General features: G+C 42.3%; 1 protein-coding gene across 3 annotated transcripts in view; it reads left to right on the top strand.

Moving 5' to 3' along the window:
* The window catches only part of syn2b (synapsin IIb), a 261,009-nt gene that overhangs the window by 232,865 nt on the left and 12,122 nt on the right, over positions 1–16,022 (top strand). For all 3 annotated transcript variants that reach the window (XM_061938613.2, XM_061938620.2, XM_061938628.2), the window contains exons 7-12: positions 609–751; positions 6,295–6,369; positions 6,514–6,616; positions 14,451–14,630; positions 14,701–14,767; positions 15,099–15,804. In XM_061938613.2, coding sequence (XP_061794597.2) covers positions 609–751; positions 6,295–6,369; positions 6,514–6,616; positions 14,451–14,630; positions 14,701–14,767; positions 15,099–15,804 — 1,274 coding nt within the window. The remainder of the gene's footprint in view (positions 1–608; positions 752–6,294; positions 6,370–6,513; positions 6,617–14,450; positions 14,631–14,700; positions 14,768–15,098; positions 15,805–16,022) is intronic.

The raw sequence follows: 16,022 nt of genomic DNA on the forward strand, positions 1-16,022 counted from the left end.
CCTGCATGTAGTCCAGACCTGTCTCCCATTGAAAATGTGTGGCGCATTATGAAGCCAAAGTATCACAACGAAGACCCCCGGACTGTTGAACAACTTAAGTTGTACATCAAGCAAGAATGGGAAAGAATTCCACCTGAAAAGCTTGAAAAATTGATCTCCACAGTTCCCAAACGTTTACTGAGTGTTGTTAAAAGGAAAGGCCATGTAACACAGTGGTAAAAATGCCCCTGTGACAACTTTTTTGCAATGTGTTGCTGCCATTAAATTCTAAGTGAATGATTGTTTGCACAAAAAAAAATACGTTTCTCAGTTCGAACATGCTGATCAATGCTGATCTCTGCCTGTAGGACTCATAAGTCATTATGACGTTTGGACTACAAAAAACATGAAAATAACCAATTTTTTTGTTGCAGTTAAAATGACCCAGCATTTGGGTTGCATATATAAACCATCTAGCTAAGGTTTAATAAGAAACCCATCTTGCTGGGTTAAATTAACCCAATCGTTACCCAGCAGCTCCTACCCAAATTAGGTAGTTTTCAACCCAGCAGTTTTTAGAGTGACATGAAACACGTTGCTAAAAGTCTTGTGTTGCTCTCCTTTTAAAGGTTAAAGTGGACAATGTGAGCGACTTCCAGGACATTGCCAGCGTCGTGGCCATCACTCAGACTTACTGCACCACGGAGCCTTTCATCGACGCCAAGTACGACATCAGGGTGCAGAAGATCGGCGTCGACTATAAGGCGTACATGTAAGTATGCAATGTCAGGAAAATCGGAGTCACGGTACATGACTAATAACGGGTAATCGAATTAATTGCATTCACATGTGTTACAACGCCGTTACCGATGCGTTCGATGTAACGTGGCATGCTACATTTGATGTGGTTGTATGCAGTAATGGGCCAGCTACTTGGAAAATGTAGTAAGCTAAGTTACTCTTGATTAAAAGTAGCTATGCTACTGGGGAAGCTATCCCGGAAAATTCATCAAAATCTATATTTAACAGCATTTCTATCTATGGGCCCGCATGTAATATATCCATGTTAATGTAACTGAGAGTGTACAAATGCACCCAATAAAGGTCCATTACTATTAACTATCTGTCATTTAGCTGGGGATACCCTACAACTACCTCCGCACTCCACTGTCTGTATTTGTTTTAGTTTGCCTTTTCTTTGGCCCACCCCTATAATGTTATTCATTTTCTCTACCTACAGTAAAAAAAAAAATACAGCTTCTATTTATATATGGACAAAAAAATAATGTCTTGTGTTGTTTGGGAACAGTTAGTAATACCGTATTTTTCGGAGTATAAGTCGCTCCGGAGTATAAGTCGCACCCCTGGCCAAACTATGGAAAAAACTGCAACTTGTAGTCCGAAAAATACGGTAGTTACGTGCAGTCAAACTTTTCATGAACTCACCCCAATGTGTGTTCTTTCATTTGTGTTCCACGTCTTAGATGAAGAGGGCAGTTAAACCAAGTAAAAAACTAAGGTTTTGAGCATTATTTTCTCTAAACGCATGCATTTGTCTAAATATGGATAAGAACACGCATTATAGTGGGTTTCCTGCACGTCATCTTCATCACTAAAGGAAAAATCTAATCTGCCATTTTCAAGTTTTTTTGTTTTTTTTTGAGTGGTCAGCTTGAATGAATGATGAATGAATGAATGGGTTATACTTGTATATCGCTTTTCTACCTTCAAGGTACTCAAAGCGCTTTGACAGTATTTCCACATTCACCCATTCACACACACATTCACACACTGATGGCGGGAGCTGCCATGCAAGGCGCTAACCAGCAGCCATCAGGAGCAAGGGGTGAAGTGTCTTGCCCAAGGACACAACGGACGTGACTAGGATGGTAGAAGGTGGGGATTGAACCCCAGGAACCAGCAACCCTCCGATTGCTGGCACGGCCACTCTACCAACTTCGCCACGCCGTCCTTGAAGCGTCCCTCTGTCTCTGACTCTCTCGTGTTTGTTATGATTTTCCTTACGAGTTTCGATGACCGACCCTTAACTTGCTTCTGATTGGCCAGTCTGTAATGTTTCGCCCTAACCTTAGCAGTGTTGGGACTACAGTAACTTTGTAACGCGTTACTGTAACGCCGTTAGTTTCGGCGGTAACTAGTAATCTAACGCGTTATTTTTTATATTCAGTAACTCAGTTACCGTTACTACATGATGCGTTACTGCATTATTTTACGTTATTTTTTATGTAGTATCGGCTAGAATCAGAAGATCTGAGTGTATTATTGCAGTGCTGCAGTGTCTCCCTTCTGTATCACGAGGAAAAGAAGAGGCGTGCTTTGTGTGGGGGCGGGGGGGGGGGGGGGGGGAATCTCCCAGACCATAGTTGAGGGGCGCAGGGGAGACGTTCCTCCAGGGCCTATGTACTTCAGGGCTAACAACCTTCACTTTACCCGGAAGTGGGTCTTTACAGCTGAGGGTGAATGTCGAGGCCGGCGGTTTGTTGCAATTTTGTGACTTTATTGGACGCAGCCATCCACCAAGCTAGAGCACCTGCACGCACTCACCTCTCTCGCCCACTCACTCACTGACGTCACTCACCTCACATGCTGTCATATCTTAAAGGGCCACACACACACATACGCTACTCTCATAACAACTAACAAGACATCATGGTGAAGCCAGAAGTCGAGTTTCTTAACATGGAGACATTCTCAATACTTTTCTTTTGTTGAGCACAAAGAAAATAACATTTTAGTTAAATGTAAGTTGTGTCTTGGATCAAAGTTCCTATCTACTTAAAGTTCAAGTTAAAGTGCCATTATGTTGCAGCTATTTAAAATAGTTTTGTCAATTTGTTCTGGCCTGAAATATATTGAAACATATCTTTGTCTTTGTGTGTTGTATGTAGACCACATTGCTTTCTGAGTTCAGTGATGCAAATGCATGTCAAGTTGATCAACAGATTGTATTATTCTCCAGTGCGATAACAGTACTGAAATGAAGGCTAAAAGGGCATTAATGGGAGCCTTAAAAAAAAGGGGGGGGAAAATAAGTAACTAAACAGTTACTTTTCACAGTAACGCATTACTTTTTGGTGTAAGTAACTGAGTTAGTAACTGAGTTACTTTTGAAATAAAGTAACTAATAACTAACTAGTTACTGGTTTTCAGTAACTAACCCAACACTGAACCTTAGCCAATTGTGACTCAACATACGAACACCAATTTTTATGGATTTTCCCCGTATGTATGGATGTTCTCATTCATCCAGGTCATTGTATTTTCCCCTCTTTTTTTTTTGTCCTGGATTCGCAGTCTATTTTCTCTCTTTGCAGCTTGTAGCTTTAATGTAAGCTACCTTGCTACATGTGTCTAAAAGTAGCTAAGCTATGGGAAAATGTAGTTAAGCTACGTAGCTTAGTTAAATCACTGTTTGTATGTCAACAAGACAATGTCAGAAGCACAGAAAAGTCAATGCAGAAAGTTACTTTTACTAATGAAAGCAACAAGTGCCACACCAAAATTAACCTAATATTAAACATCACACAGCAAACTTGTAGGCAATGTGTACACACATACACACACACATACGCACACTCCTACTACCACTACCACGAGGGAATAATGACAAAAAAAAATCAATAATTGATAAGTGACAAGCTTGCAATACCTTGTTTGTGGAGAATAAAACAAGACAGAAATCAAATCCATCTCTTTATTAACTAGCGTTAACACAATCCAGTGAAAAGATTCTTCAGAAATGTCCATCCCTGCTGGAGAACTGCCATTGCTAAGCTAACAAACTCAGTTTGGATAAAAAAAGCTGTTCTAAGTAGTAGCTGACGTCACATGTCACTTGGCATCAGGCATTTAAGGCAATCGGAGCCACTGTTATTTGCGCATAGTGCCGTCCGCCCAAAAAAAACAAAGAAGAAGCAGGCTGGGGATTGAATTTGAGGACAGAAGAGAGGCGAAACAAGCTCAACCTGTAAGTTAACATGTACATTTCTGACTGCTGATTAGTCAGCGGCTGCGTGCTGTCATTGTCACACTGTCAATAACTGAAGAAAAAAATGTTTATACTTGCGAATCCTTTTTGTACTTGCAGAAAATTGTTTTTATACTCGCGAATCAGGTTTTTTAATTGAAGAAAAATGTTTTTTACTTGCCAATCGTTGGGCTTGAGTAAAAACATTTATGTGGGTTTGTGGAGTTTTGGCAGTAATTTCACTCCATGATAATAATCATAAAAAAGTGCGGGAAGAAAGAGGTCACTTAAGGTATTGAAGTGTATTTCTGGTCTTGTCACCCCCTTCCGGGCAAGAGGGCGACACGGCAGTGCGGCTGGATCAAAAGAGACGTCGGAGACGCTTTGCTGAACAAAAAGTTGCTTTATTACAAGCGAACATCATTAAACAGGTCTGCAGTACCCGGAAGAGCCTAGGTCATTAAATGAAGGACCCCTAACTGGAGAAGCCAAACCATCAGTTTTTATACTCCTCCTTTCTGTCTCTGGGTGTGTGTGCTAAGTCAGGAGAGCGCATCCTGACTATAAAAGGAGATGTCCGTGTGTAAGGGTCTGGAAAACAACTGCTTTAAGTCATAACTCAAATGTTGGCGTTGAGCTAGACAGGTAGTCTTTTCTCAAGGATAGGGTTATCACTTTTGCATTCCCAAGTCCCAATTAGAGCCTCTTTTCCTACGTGAAGTGATCCAATCCACCTGCGAATATCAAACTCAGGGGTCTTATCTTATTATGTGCTCAAACTGAAATACCACTACTTAATTAAACCTGGTGGTTTGCTTTCTCCAAGGTGAATATTAACATTCACCATATGTAGAACATAATATAGAATAGAAATAGAATAGAATACAAAGTACTTTATTGATCCCTGGGGGAAATTCAGCACCACAGTTCGCTCACAATAGACAGTAATAATAATAAATAATATAATATATATAATATATAAATAATATAAATATATTCTACATATACTTTACATTTAATATGAGTTAATTAATTCACTTCACTATTTTGTTTGTCTGTATGATATTATAAAGATGCATTTTCATTATTGCACTACCCCTAATAAACACCTGTGTTACACCTGTGGTTGAGTGAATATAACCCCCCCCCCCACACACACACACACACACACACACACACACACACACACACACACACACACACACACACACACACACACACAGTATATTAGAGATGTTGTAAATATGTGCAACAATTTTAATTATGCAGTGCAAATTCCAAGCACGATAATAAACATGGTGTCAAATACCCACTCTTTTGACAGTGTTCATCAAAAGTGTGCATTATCTTCTTTTTAAAGGAGCGCATTATAGTGTGCAGGTGTACCTAATACTGTGACCACTGTGTGTTCATTGCAGTGTTTTTCAAACAGATATTGTCTGGTGTGCCGTGGGAAATTATGCAACTTCACCTAATTGTTCCCCAAAAAATTTTTTGCAAATCAGTAATTAGAATCTGTAAATAATGTGCCGTTTCTTAGTGTCTTTGCTGTGTAGAGCTCGGCAGGGTAACCATGTAATACTCCGTATCAGTAGCTTTGTAAAAGTTGGAATGTGTCGGGTGAGACGAAGATGGTTTGTTGTGATCCCAATATGCAGAGCACAGCGGGAGGCAGCATGCAGATAAAAAGGTATGTAATGCTTAAACCAAAAATGGAATAAAAAGCAAAAGGCAATGAAGCATAGGGATGGGAAGACAAAAGTAAAACTGAACTGGCTACAAAGTAAACAGAAACAGAATGCTGGACGACAGCAAAAACTTACGGTGTCCACAAAGTTCATCCGTACATGACATGACAATCAACAATGTCCACACAAAGAAGGATAGCAACAAATTCAATAGCTTTGCTTGCTAACACAAAGCAGGTGCGGGGAATATCGCTCAAAGGAAGACATGAAACTGCTACAGGAAAACACCAACAAAACAGGAAGGGCCACCAAAATAACAGCGCAAGACAAAAACTAAAGCATTACACAGGAAAACACCAACAAACTCAAAATAAAGCACGACGACCTGGTGGAGTTTCATTTTTTAACGTTTTCTGCTGGTGGTGTGCCTCCGTATTTTTTTTAATGAAAAAAAAACGTGCCTTTCCTCCAAAAAGGTTGAAAAACACTGGTTTATTGGGTCACATTATTATCACACCACGTACATTTATCAAACTGCTTGTGTAGCCGATACCTGAAAGTGCGCTAGTGGGGGGAAAAAAGGAGAAAATGTGACGGTTGGTGTCGCGACTGATTGTCCAATTTCCTTTTCCTTTCCAGGCGAACATCCATCTCTGGTAATTGGAAGAGCAACACCGGCTCTGCCATGTTGGAGCAAGTAGCCATGACTGACAAGTGAGCGCCGCCGCAGCTGAATTAGCGACGCTGTCTGCCGAGCTGTGTTATGTCACACTTAGTCACGCCGTCACGCTCTCACGTCACCGCGATTCACGTGGAAGTGTTACGACAATCCCTAGAAGTCACGTTGTCCTCCTGCAGGTACAAGCTGTGGGTGGATACCTGCGCCGAGATCTTTGGCGGCCTGGACATTTGCGCCGTCAAGGCCATTTGTGGCAAGGACGGCAATGACTACATCACTGAGGTGAATAAAACACACGCTGGAACATTTTTATTAGGTTATGAATAAGTCCATCAAATGTACTTAGTAACGCAGAAGCCTGAAATAAGTTGTGGTTCAAAGACAAATAAGGGCCTTTGGAAAATGATATCCATCCTTTCTGGCCTCATTTGACACTACTAGGATCAACAATACAACCTCCGCCTTATTTAACTAACAGTTAAGGGCCAGCAAGGCCTTCTCTGCTGGCCTAACATAAATCCATCCATTCATCCATTTTCTACCGCTTGTCCCTCACATAAATATATAACATTAATTAATAATAATAATAGATTTTATTTGTAAAAAGCACTTTATATCGCGTAAACAACCTCAAAGTGCTACAGTGTATTAAATTTTTTTTTTAAAAGATAATAAAGAAATAAATAAAAATAAAAAATAGAACAGCCAAATAGCTATAACTAGTACGCATATATCTAAAAAAAGGCTTTTTTAAAAAGAAGGGCTTTCAAGCCTTTTTTAAAAGCATCCACAGTCTGTGGTGCCCTCAGGTGGTCAGGGAGAGCGTTCCACAGACTGGGAGCGGCGGAGCAGAAAGCCCGGTTTCCCATTGTTCGTAGCTTTGTCCTCGGAGGTTGGAGGAGGTTAGCCTGTCCGGAGCGGAGGTGTCGTGTGGAGGATTTGGGGGTGAGTAGTTCTTTGAGGTAGAGGGGGGCATTTCCATGGAGGCACTGGTGGGTTAGCAGGGAGATTAACTAGATGAGGCAATTCCTGAAGGAATTGCGTGTGAATGCTCCAATGCTGGAATTGAACTGAAATCCTTGAATTTTTTTAGAATTGTTGAAGTAGATTCAACAATTGGAAGTTGGAACAGCTTGAATTGGATGAAAAATGTGGGAGTTGTGGAACTTTGAAGAATGTCCCATTTGATTTCAATTGCAATTTCCCAACAACTTGGGAATTTCGGGAAAAGCGGGAATTTTTTTGAAAATGGTGAAAAAAAACTTGAATGGTCTGAATGAGTTGAAATGGTTGGTGTTGGAATTTTTCAAATCGGTCGAGAAATGTTGAAGCGGTAACATGTTGAATTGAGAAATTGTATTACGGAATTCCTGGAATTTCGGGAAAACCGGGAATTTTTCCAATTCAAAAAAACAACTTTGTTTTTGTCCTGATTAAGAGGAATGTTTGGATGGTGGAACGGTTGAAGTGGGTTGAAAAATGTGGAAGGAGTCGTCGGCAGAAAAAAGGGTGGAAATAGGACTTTGGAAAACGAGGAATTCTGGAAAATCCTGGATTTTTTTGGAACTTGGAAAAAAAGTAGTTTGAATTTCCAGGATGGTGGAATGTGTTGAAGGTGGAATGTTTTGAATCGGTTGAAAAATGTGGAAATGGTGGAAGTTTGAAAAATGGCCAATTCATTTTAAATTGGAAAAATGTCCTGGAAAACCTGGAATTTGGGGACATCTGGAAATTTTTGGAATTTGTCAAGAAAAAGCGCACGATTCCCAAATAGGCTGAACAGTTTAAAGTTGGAATGGTTTGAATTAGATGAAAAATGTGGAAGGTACAGCGCGCCAAAATCTAGAGAAAAAGAATAATAATAAGTTGAATAATAAATAGATGAATTTTGGTGTAGAAAACCATATATTTGAATGCTTTGGAGCATTCACACAATAAAAGTAAATTTTATTTTTGATTGATTTTCCATAAGTATATAAAAGTATTCATCATAATCTCTTCATGTCATATCTAGGCTCCAGTGTTGCTTTTTTAAGTTAGAGCTTTTTTCCAATCAGAATTCAGCTAGCTTGTTGCCAGGGCTGTATTAATTCTGCCGGACGCCTTTTGAACCAACATTAGCAACGACTGTGCAGAACATTCGGTTAACAGACAAATGACAAGTTGTTGATATTAGCCTTACGTTGAACGTGACTGTGATTAGATACTCAACTGTCACTCCCAAGTATCCAATCACAAAAGCAGAAATTGGCACCGGAGCCATACCCGGCCAGCGGGGAAATCAGCGGTACTCACTTTTTTAACCAACAAAGAAGCAGAGCAAAACGTTGATTAGGTGGCAGATATATATTTGCAAGGGCATTTTCAAGAAGGATATTTAAAGAGAAACTAGATCTTGTGAGACGATGTCGGCCGATCGCGGAAACGAGTTAAGCTGTCCCGGCGATGAAATGGTTTGCCTGCCACTTCCACTAGAATCAACCAACTACGAGCGGTACCAATGGCTTATACAGCATCAAATTTTCCGTTACAAATATATTTTTTCACATTTAATATGTTTTTTACAATCATTTTTGTTTTGACAGTACCACGTCCGATGCGGGTTAATTGATGTTTAAATGTGCCAAAAAATAGCCCGTTTTGTACACTAGTGACAAATTGAGGTGATTCAATGCCTAGTACTCATGTCAGTAGCCCGTGGTCATGTGGCGACATAAATGATTGTATTTTGAGAGGCATTTGTTGAAGTCGGACTACGTAAGACATCACTGAAGGCCTAGGTGAGAAATGCACGGTTAACTAACTATATTTAGGCCTACTACGCTCCATTATGGTGGTACTTGGAGAGCCAATTTCTCTACTGAAGTGGTACCACTGCTGTATAATAAATATATAGGGAATTAATTTACTGATCAAAAATAAAGATATAAATGAGACTAGCACTGTAGTAGTAGTAATAGGCATCTTAGTAGAAGTACTGCTAATAAAAAAAAACATTAACAATCTTAATCGTAGGTGTAGTATTATTGATTTTGTAGAGTAGGAGTTATGATAGTTGTAGTACTGGTAGTAGTTGTAAAAGTAGGAGTACTAATGACAGTGGTATTAGTTGTTGTAGTAGTAGGAGTTATACTAATCATCAACAATAATAATAATATTAATTATAATAGTAAAAGTTGTAGTAGTAATAGTTGTTGTTGTGGGAGAAAACAGTGTGGTAGTTAATAGTAGAGGTAGTAGTATTAGTACTGCAAAACTAATTTCAGTCAAGGATTCATACTGGTAGTAGTAATAAAAGTTGTAATAGATGTGGGAGCAAACAGTTATTGGTGGAGTAAAGTGATGGTAGTGGTACACAGGCTCCTTTTAGTGGTATGCCAAAAAGTATCTTATCTCCAAATTGTGTGTAATATTACAGTGGCCAAAAATATGTCTGCCTTGTTTTTAATTAATACCTGGGCCTACTATGCTACTGTATTTAAATATTGGTCATTAGGGTGGTACTTGGAGAGCCAAGTTGTTTATTAGGTGGTACCACCTACTCAGTGGCCTAGTGGTTAGAGTGTCCGCCCTGAGATCGGTAGGTTGTGAGTTCAAACCCCGGCTGAGTCATACCAAAGACTATAAAAATGGGACCCATTACCTCCCTGCTTGGCACTCAGCATCAAGGGTTGGAATTGGGGGTTAAATCACCAAAAATTATTCCCGGGCGCGGCACCGTTGCCGCCCACTGCTCCCCTCACCTCCCAGGGGGTGAACAACGGGATGGGTCAGATGCAGAGGACAAATTTCACCACACATAGTGTGTGTGTGTGTGTGTGTGTGTGTGTGTGTGTGTGTGTGTGTGTGTGTGTGTGTGTGTGTGTGTGTGTGTGTGTGTGTGTGTGTGACAATCATTGGTACTTTAACTTTAACTTTGTGAAAAAAGTTTGAGAATCACTGATGTAGACAAATACACCGTGAGGAAGCTTACATTGACACAAACAACGGTAGCTTACGATTTTGTTTTCATCACCGTTTTACAGTGATGCTCGCTTTTTTAGAGGAAGTAGGGAAATTCGACAGAACTCTTTAGTACGAAAGGGACCCTATTATGCAAAACCAACTTTTCTTGCTAAATGAGACTGATGTGTTTTGGGGATCTGCTTCCATCCATCCATTTTCCTCCACTTATCCGAGGTCGGGTCGCGGGGGCAGCAGCCTCAGCAGAGAAGCCCACTTCCCTCTCCCCAGCCACTTAGTCCAGCTTCCACCAGGGGATCCTGAGGCGTTCTCTAACAGCTGGGAGACATAGTCTTCCTAACGTGTCCCGGGTCTTCCCCGTGGCCTCTTACCGGTCGGACGTGCCCTAAACACCTCCCTAGGGAGGCATTTCGGGTGGCATCCTGACCAGATGCCCGAACCACCTCATCTGGCTCCTCTCCATGTGGAGGAGCAGCGGCTTTACTTTGAGCTCCTCCCGAATGACAGAGCTTCTCACCCTATCTCTAAGGGAGAGCCCCGCCACCCGACGGAGGAAACTAATTTCGGCCACTTGTACTCGTGATCTTGTCCTTTCGGTCATAACCCAAAGCTCATGACCATAGGTGAGGATGGGAACGTAGATCGACCGGTAAATTGAGAGATTTGCCTTCCGGCTCAGCTTCTTCTTCACCACAACGGATCGAAACAGCGTCCGCATTATTGAAGACACCGCACCGATCCGCCTTTCTAACTCAAGATCCACTCTTCCCTCACTCGTGAACAAGACTTTGAAGTACTTCAACTCCTCCACTTGGGGCAAGATCTCTTCCCCAACCCGGAGATGGCACTCCACTCTTTTCAGGGCGAGAACCATGGACTCGGACTTGGAGGTGCTGATTCTCATCCCAGTCGCTTCACACTCGGCTGCGAACCGATCCAGTGAGAGCTGAAGATCCTGGCCAAATGAAGCCAGCAGGACCACATCATCTGCAAAGAAAGAGACCTAATTCTGTAGCCCCCAAACCGGATCCCCTTAACGCCCTGACTGCGCCTAAAAATTCTGTCCATAAAAGTTATGAACAGAATTGGTGGCAATGCGGCCGGCAATGCGGACCAAGCTCTGACACTGATAATACAGGCAGCGGACCGCCACAATCAGACAGTCCGATACTCAATACTCTCTGAGCACTCCCCACATGTCTTCCAAAGGTACATAGTCGAATGCCTTCTCCAAGTCCACAAAGCACATGTAGACTGGTTGGGCAAACTCCCATGCACCCTCAAGGACCCTGCTGGGCGTATAGAGCTGGTCCACAGTTCCACGACCAGGACAAAAACCACACTGCTCCTCCTGAATCTGTGGTTCGACTATCCGGCGTAGCCTCCTCTCCAGTACACCTGACTTGACCTTACCGCGAAGGCTGAGGAGTGTGATCCCACGATAGTTGGCACACACACCCTCCGATTCCCCTTCCTAAAGAGAGGAACCACCACCCCGGTCTGCCAATCCAGAGGTACCGTCCCCGATGTCCACACAATGTTGCGTAGTCTTGTCAACCAAGACAGCGTCACAGCATCCAGAGCCTTAAGGAACTCCGGGCAAATCTCACCCACCCCCAGGGCCTTGCCACCGAGGAGCATTTTAACTACCTCTGCAACCTTATCCCCAGAAATAAGGGAGCCCACCAGAGATTCCCCAGGCACTGCTTCCTCATAGGAAGACGTGTAGGTGGGATTGAGGAGGTCTTCGAAGTATTATTTCCTCCACCGATCTACAACATCCGCAGTCGAGGTCAGCATTACACCATTCTCACCATTCACGGTGTTGACAGATTTGTCAAATGATAGTTTTTTTTTACTGTCAAGAACACTCACAAATGTTAATTAACAAAATTGCTCAGGTGACACCTGTTACTAGGTAGACTTCCTAGGGCTCGATTATAACTGCCGATTGGTCAATAAAAAAGATAGTTTTATATTTATTGAATATGCCGGTCGCACACAAGTAAATGAGTCCAAAACAACACAGTACAGATCATTAGGCAAGTTAATTACTCTATAACAATTTTAAGGTGGGGGCAAGGAAGGGTTAATAAGGCTGCAATTGGGCGAGAATGCAGGTACCGGAACAAATATTCTCACAAGTCAAGGCAGCGTGTGTAATGAGTATGACAGCAAAGGGGCTAAAAGTCATTAGTAGGTAAGATTGCAGCAGCCCACAAGGGAAAGTAAAGGAAATTATTGGAGAAATGAAGCGTGACAAGGTGAGCAAATTAAATTATTATAATGGCAGAGAGCAGTAGAAGAAGAAACTACAATCACAGTAATATTCACATGTGGATCACATGACCAAGCTCCACATCTTCGGCCATGACCTGCTTGCTCGGATGGCATTTAAAAAAGGAGTGCGTTCATTTAATATGCGTAAATGTGTGTCTGTAGATGTGTGTGTGTGTGTGTGTGTGTGTGTGTGTGTGTGTGTGTGTGTGTGTGTGCGTGCGTGCGTGTATGTGTGCGTGTGCGTGTGCGCGCCCGTGCGTGCGCGTGTGTGTATATGTATGAGGGGCCGTTAGGGACATATTCAGCATTACCTCTTACATACACTACTGAAATGCTCCCATACAAACAACTGAAAAGTTAATCCCTCACACACTACTGAAATCCTTTTATACGCACTACTGAAATAGTTTTGGCTCATGCACAGTACTGAAATCCTTTCATACACACTACTGTTTTTTTTCTCTCACAAACAGTACTGAAACACTCACACACACTTCTGAAATCCTCTCACGAACACTACTGAAATGTTTTTTCTCTCACACACACTACTGAAATTTTTTTTTCTCTCATGTACACTACTGAAGTCCTCTTATACACACTACTGAAATCCTCTCATACACACTACTGAAATGTTGTTTTCTTTCACACACACAACTGAAATCCTCTTAAACACACCACGGAAATCCTTTCATTTACACTACTGAAATCCTTTAATAGATACTACTGAACACCTTTCAAACACAAAACTGAATTTTTTTTTTTCTCTTATACGCACTACTGAAACAGACTCACACACACTACTGAAATTCTCTCACTCCACTACTGAAATTACTTTCTGTCTGAGAGGATTTCAGTTGTGTGTGTGAGAGGATTTCAGTAATTTGTGTGTATAAGAGGATTTCAGTCGTGGCTGAGAGAATTTCAGTAGTGTGTGTGAGAGGATTTTGGTAGTGTGCATGAGAGAAAAAAATGTCAGTTCTGTGATTGAGAGGATTTTAGTGGTGCGTGTGAGAGGTAATTCTGAATAAAGTCCCTAACGGCCCCTCGTATATATGTATATACATTAAAGGAGCGTGTCGTGATAGTTTTCTTACTAGTACATTATCTTATTCAGATGAACACCACTGATGACTACCTTAATGTTGCCAACAGTGACAGACTTTATCATGTACTAGTTACTGTAATATTATTATTATTATTATCATTATAATAATTAATTACAATTTGTTTTAATGATTACAATCTATTGAAAACTAGTTATTTTATCAAATACATTTAATATTTTCTTTATTTTCATTTAGAATTGGAAATGAAAACATTTTTTCGTTTTTTTTTATAAATGTCAATGTCGATATGAACTGTATTAATAACTACTGTACCAACCACTTAAATGTAAAAAAAAAAAAAAAAAAAAGTACATGCATTCATGTTTTTCACCTTTCGATTAAATTCACAATAACAGTATGTTTTTTTTATATCTAATAAAAGCAAAGGTCAACATGAACGATTTGTTTGAGCAGTCACGTGTTGCTAGGCAGACTTTCTCGAGCTCATGCATTAATACCCTCTGTGTGTATGCGTGCGTATAATCAATCCGCCCCTTCGTACTGCTCAGGGATCAAACCAAGCTCCACAGAGTGAGAGGTGGGCACTCTAACCACCAAGCTCAAAGCTTGAGCTTTACACTCATTGTACAGCGCGACCTTTAAGGCATCGAGGAGTGAGTTTTACCAACGTACTCTTACACAGCTGCACTAGCATCCGTTATTTATACCAGTAAAACAAAATGACAGTCGAATCAAATTATTGTAGCAATAGAATGTTGCTCTGTATTAAATATAAATGATACATTGTCCCTGCTCTCTGTGCTTAGGTGGTGGGCTCGTCTATGCAGCTGGTTGGCGATCACCAGGCGGAAGATCGCCAGCTCATCTCGGAGGTGGTGCTGGCTAAGATGAACCAGGCCCTGGCAGCCAAGACGTCAGGTGCTTCCCGGTCACCCGCTCGCTCCCCTCAGGGCCAACAGAAGACAAGTGCTGCAGCGCCCCCACAAGTGCTGACCCGTTTTACAACGATACTTCTTGTTTAGTTTTGTTTCTAACGGTCTCTTCACTGTTATTCAGAGCGCCAGCAATAAAGACGGACCGCCAGATGCAAGCAAAACCGCTGGCCAGCGTCCTCAACCCCAAGGTTCTGTGAACACTGTTCTTGGATAATTCATTCATCCTGACACTACATCGTCTCAACTCACTCATTTTTCTAATGTCTGCGGAGTCATTCCATATTATTTCAGCAAAATAGAATTACTTCATTTGTCATCTCATGTTTCTGGGACGAGAACTAACACTCATGCCTATAAAGTTCATGAAAGATGAAACAGTAATGTGCTGCTCCCTGCTGGTCATTACTGTGGAAATGAATGACGTCAAGCATTGCTTGTATTTATTATATTTAATTTGGTGCCATCATACTCAAATCCATATTGACCTGTTTACCTCAAATCTGATTATTCTATTTCTAGGAGCATCAGTCAAGCCGCAGGTTGCGGAGTCGCCTTCAGCGACAGTTAAAAAATCTTCTGAGCCGCCATCAAAGCCCAGCCAAGCCCAGAAACTGACCCAGAAGCCAAGTCCAGTCCAGAAGGCGGCCTCGGTGACCAAGCCCCCAGTGCCAAGGCCTCCCCCCATGACAAGAGCGCCATCTGTCACAAAACCTGCTCCAGATCCCAGCTCAGCTCCTTCCAAAGGTTCTTCATCTTCCCCAGCTAAGTCGGCAGCACGTCCGGGTTCCCCCTCGGCTCCCACCACAGAGCAGCCCAAGCCCCAGATCCCGGGATCGCCCACCGTAGCTCCCGGAAAACCAAAAGACCTGCCGCCCAAACCCACACCTCCCGCCAAGCCCATCCCTCCCGTGCGCAGGAACTCCAAGCCACAGCTGCAGCCAAAGCCCCAAACCCCGCCTCCTCCCAGAGCTGCGCCCAAACCGCAGACGACCGACCCGCAAAACCCGGAACCGGCTGAGACCTCAGACAACGGCTCTGCCGCCAGCTCCTCCCCTGGCCCGGCGCAGATTCAGTCGCCAGCCAAAGCCAGCCCATCACCGCCTAACGTCCAGTCTCCCGCGAAGGCCAAGGCCGCCTCTCCCTCCCAAAACCCTGAACCCGAAACAGCCGCCGAGGCCCAAGAGGATCAAGCAGCGTCCCAGCCAAAAAGCCATCCTCTGCTCAAGTAAGAGCCACATAATCAAAGACACGTATTTCATTGAGTCACCTCTTAACCTCTTACTGCAAATATTTACTACGTGAACAAGCCAGGCTTGTACCACCCCAGTCTTGTAGGTGGCAGTAACGAGCACTGCAAGATGGGTGCAAACCACCACACACAGCGCCATCTGCTGGAATTGTTTTGTCCACTGCAAGTGCAAAACAAGTTCCTACATTTGCACC

The sequence above is a fragment of the Nerophis lumbriciformis genome, linkage group LG03, assembly GCF_033978685.3.
Source record: "Nerophis lumbriciformis linkage group LG03, RoL_Nlum_v2.1, whole genome shotgun sequence".
Lineage (NCBI taxonomy): Eukaryota > Metazoa > Chordata > Actinopteri > Syngnathiformes > Syngnathidae > Nerophis > Nerophis lumbriciformis.